Source organism: Silene latifolia, chromosome X (genome assembly GCF_048544455.1).
Source record: "Silene latifolia isolate original U9 population chromosome X, ASM4854445v1, whole genome shotgun sequence".
NCBI classification, from domain to species: Eukaryota; Viridiplantae; Streptophyta; class Magnoliopsida; order Caryophyllales; family Caryophyllaceae; genus Silene; species Silene latifolia.
The window spans coordinates 130,013,761-130,015,020 of record NC_133537.1 but is presented as its reverse complement, the minus strand read 5'-3'; the positions used below and the strand labels follow the sequence as shown (position 1 = coordinate 130,015,020).

At 47.3% G+C, this 1,260-nt stretch overlaps 1 protein-coding gene across 1 annotated transcript; it reads right to left on the bottom strand.

Annotated features, from left to right (window-relative positions):
- Positions 1 to 573: 573 nt before the first annotated feature.
- On the bottom strand, positions 574 to 1,050 carry LOC141618330 (uncharacterized). Its single transcript, XM_074435432.1, has one exon. It carries the CDS (start codon positions 1,048 to 1,050, stop codon positions 574 to 576), a length of 477 nt encoding a protein of 158 aa, XP_074291533.1.
- Between the last annotated feature and the right edge of the window lie 210 nt (positions 1,051 to 1,260).

Here is a 1,260-nt window from a genome sequence, read left to right as displayed (position 1 = left end):
TAATCTTGTGGATGCATCTTGATTTGATTGTAACCGCTCCAGGCATCGAGGAAAGTGAGTACCTCATGTCCCGCAGTAGCGTCCACCATTGCGTCGATATGCGGTAGTGGGAAGGGATCCTTGGGACAAGCTTTGTTTAGATCTGTGAAGTCTACGCATACCCTCCACTTACCGTTCTTTTTGGGTACCACTACTACGTTAGAGAGCCACTCAGGGTAACTGACTTCTCTAATTTTATCTGCTGCCAGGAGACTGTCCACTTCTTTATTGATGACTTCATTTCTTTCTGCCGCGAATTTTCTTCTTTTCTGCTGTACTGGGGTGCAGCTTGGGTTTACGCTTAATTTATGTGAAATAACGGATGGGTCTATGCCCACCATATCATTGTTGGACCAGGCGAAGCAATCCATGTTGCTCTTGAGAAATTGAATCAGTTGGTTGCGCGGTTCTTCACTTTGCGGTGGCCCCAATCAACACTGTTCTATCCGGGTGCTCCTCATCCAGGTGTATCTGGTCCAACTCTTCCGAGGGAGGTTCCTTGTATTCTGTCGAGGTGCCCCGGTCCTGTAATTGCTATGAGGGGAGCTTGGTTGTGGCTTTGAGGGCTTGGGTATAGCAGTTTCTGGATTCCTCTTGGTCTCCTTTTACCGTAACTGTGCCCCATGGGGTTGGGAACTTGAGACACTGATGATATGTTGAAGGTACTGCCTTCATCTGATGCAACCACGGTCTCCCCAGTATCACGTTGTAGGTGGTTGGGCCTTCGATGATTAGGTATCTTACTAATTTGTTAACTCCTTCAATATATGTTGGGATGGTTATCTCACCTATTGAATGCGCAGTCTCTCCACTAAATCCCACCAGTGGCACAGATTTCTTTATCAGGTTCTCTTTATCGAAACCCATGGTTTTGAGGGTTTCGAGCATGATAAGGTTCACAGAGCTCCCTGTATCTACCAATGCTTTCCGTACAGTGCAATTGCCAATGGATAATGTTATGGTCAAGGCATCGTCATCTTTGTTACGCGCCGCTTTCCATGTCGGTTTCATCGAAAGTTCTTGGGGGTAAATTGCTCGGCTTACTCGTACGAGGTTTCGGATGACTTCCTTTGCTTCCGGTGGCTTTCCTATTCGCGGCGGAATATGTCAATCCTGCTAGCTCGGATCCGCCTGTTATCACGTTAATAATCTTCGTGCATACGGGTGGAGCAGAAGGAAGTACGATTTCTTCTTCCCTTCGTCTGCTTGCTCCCACGTGAT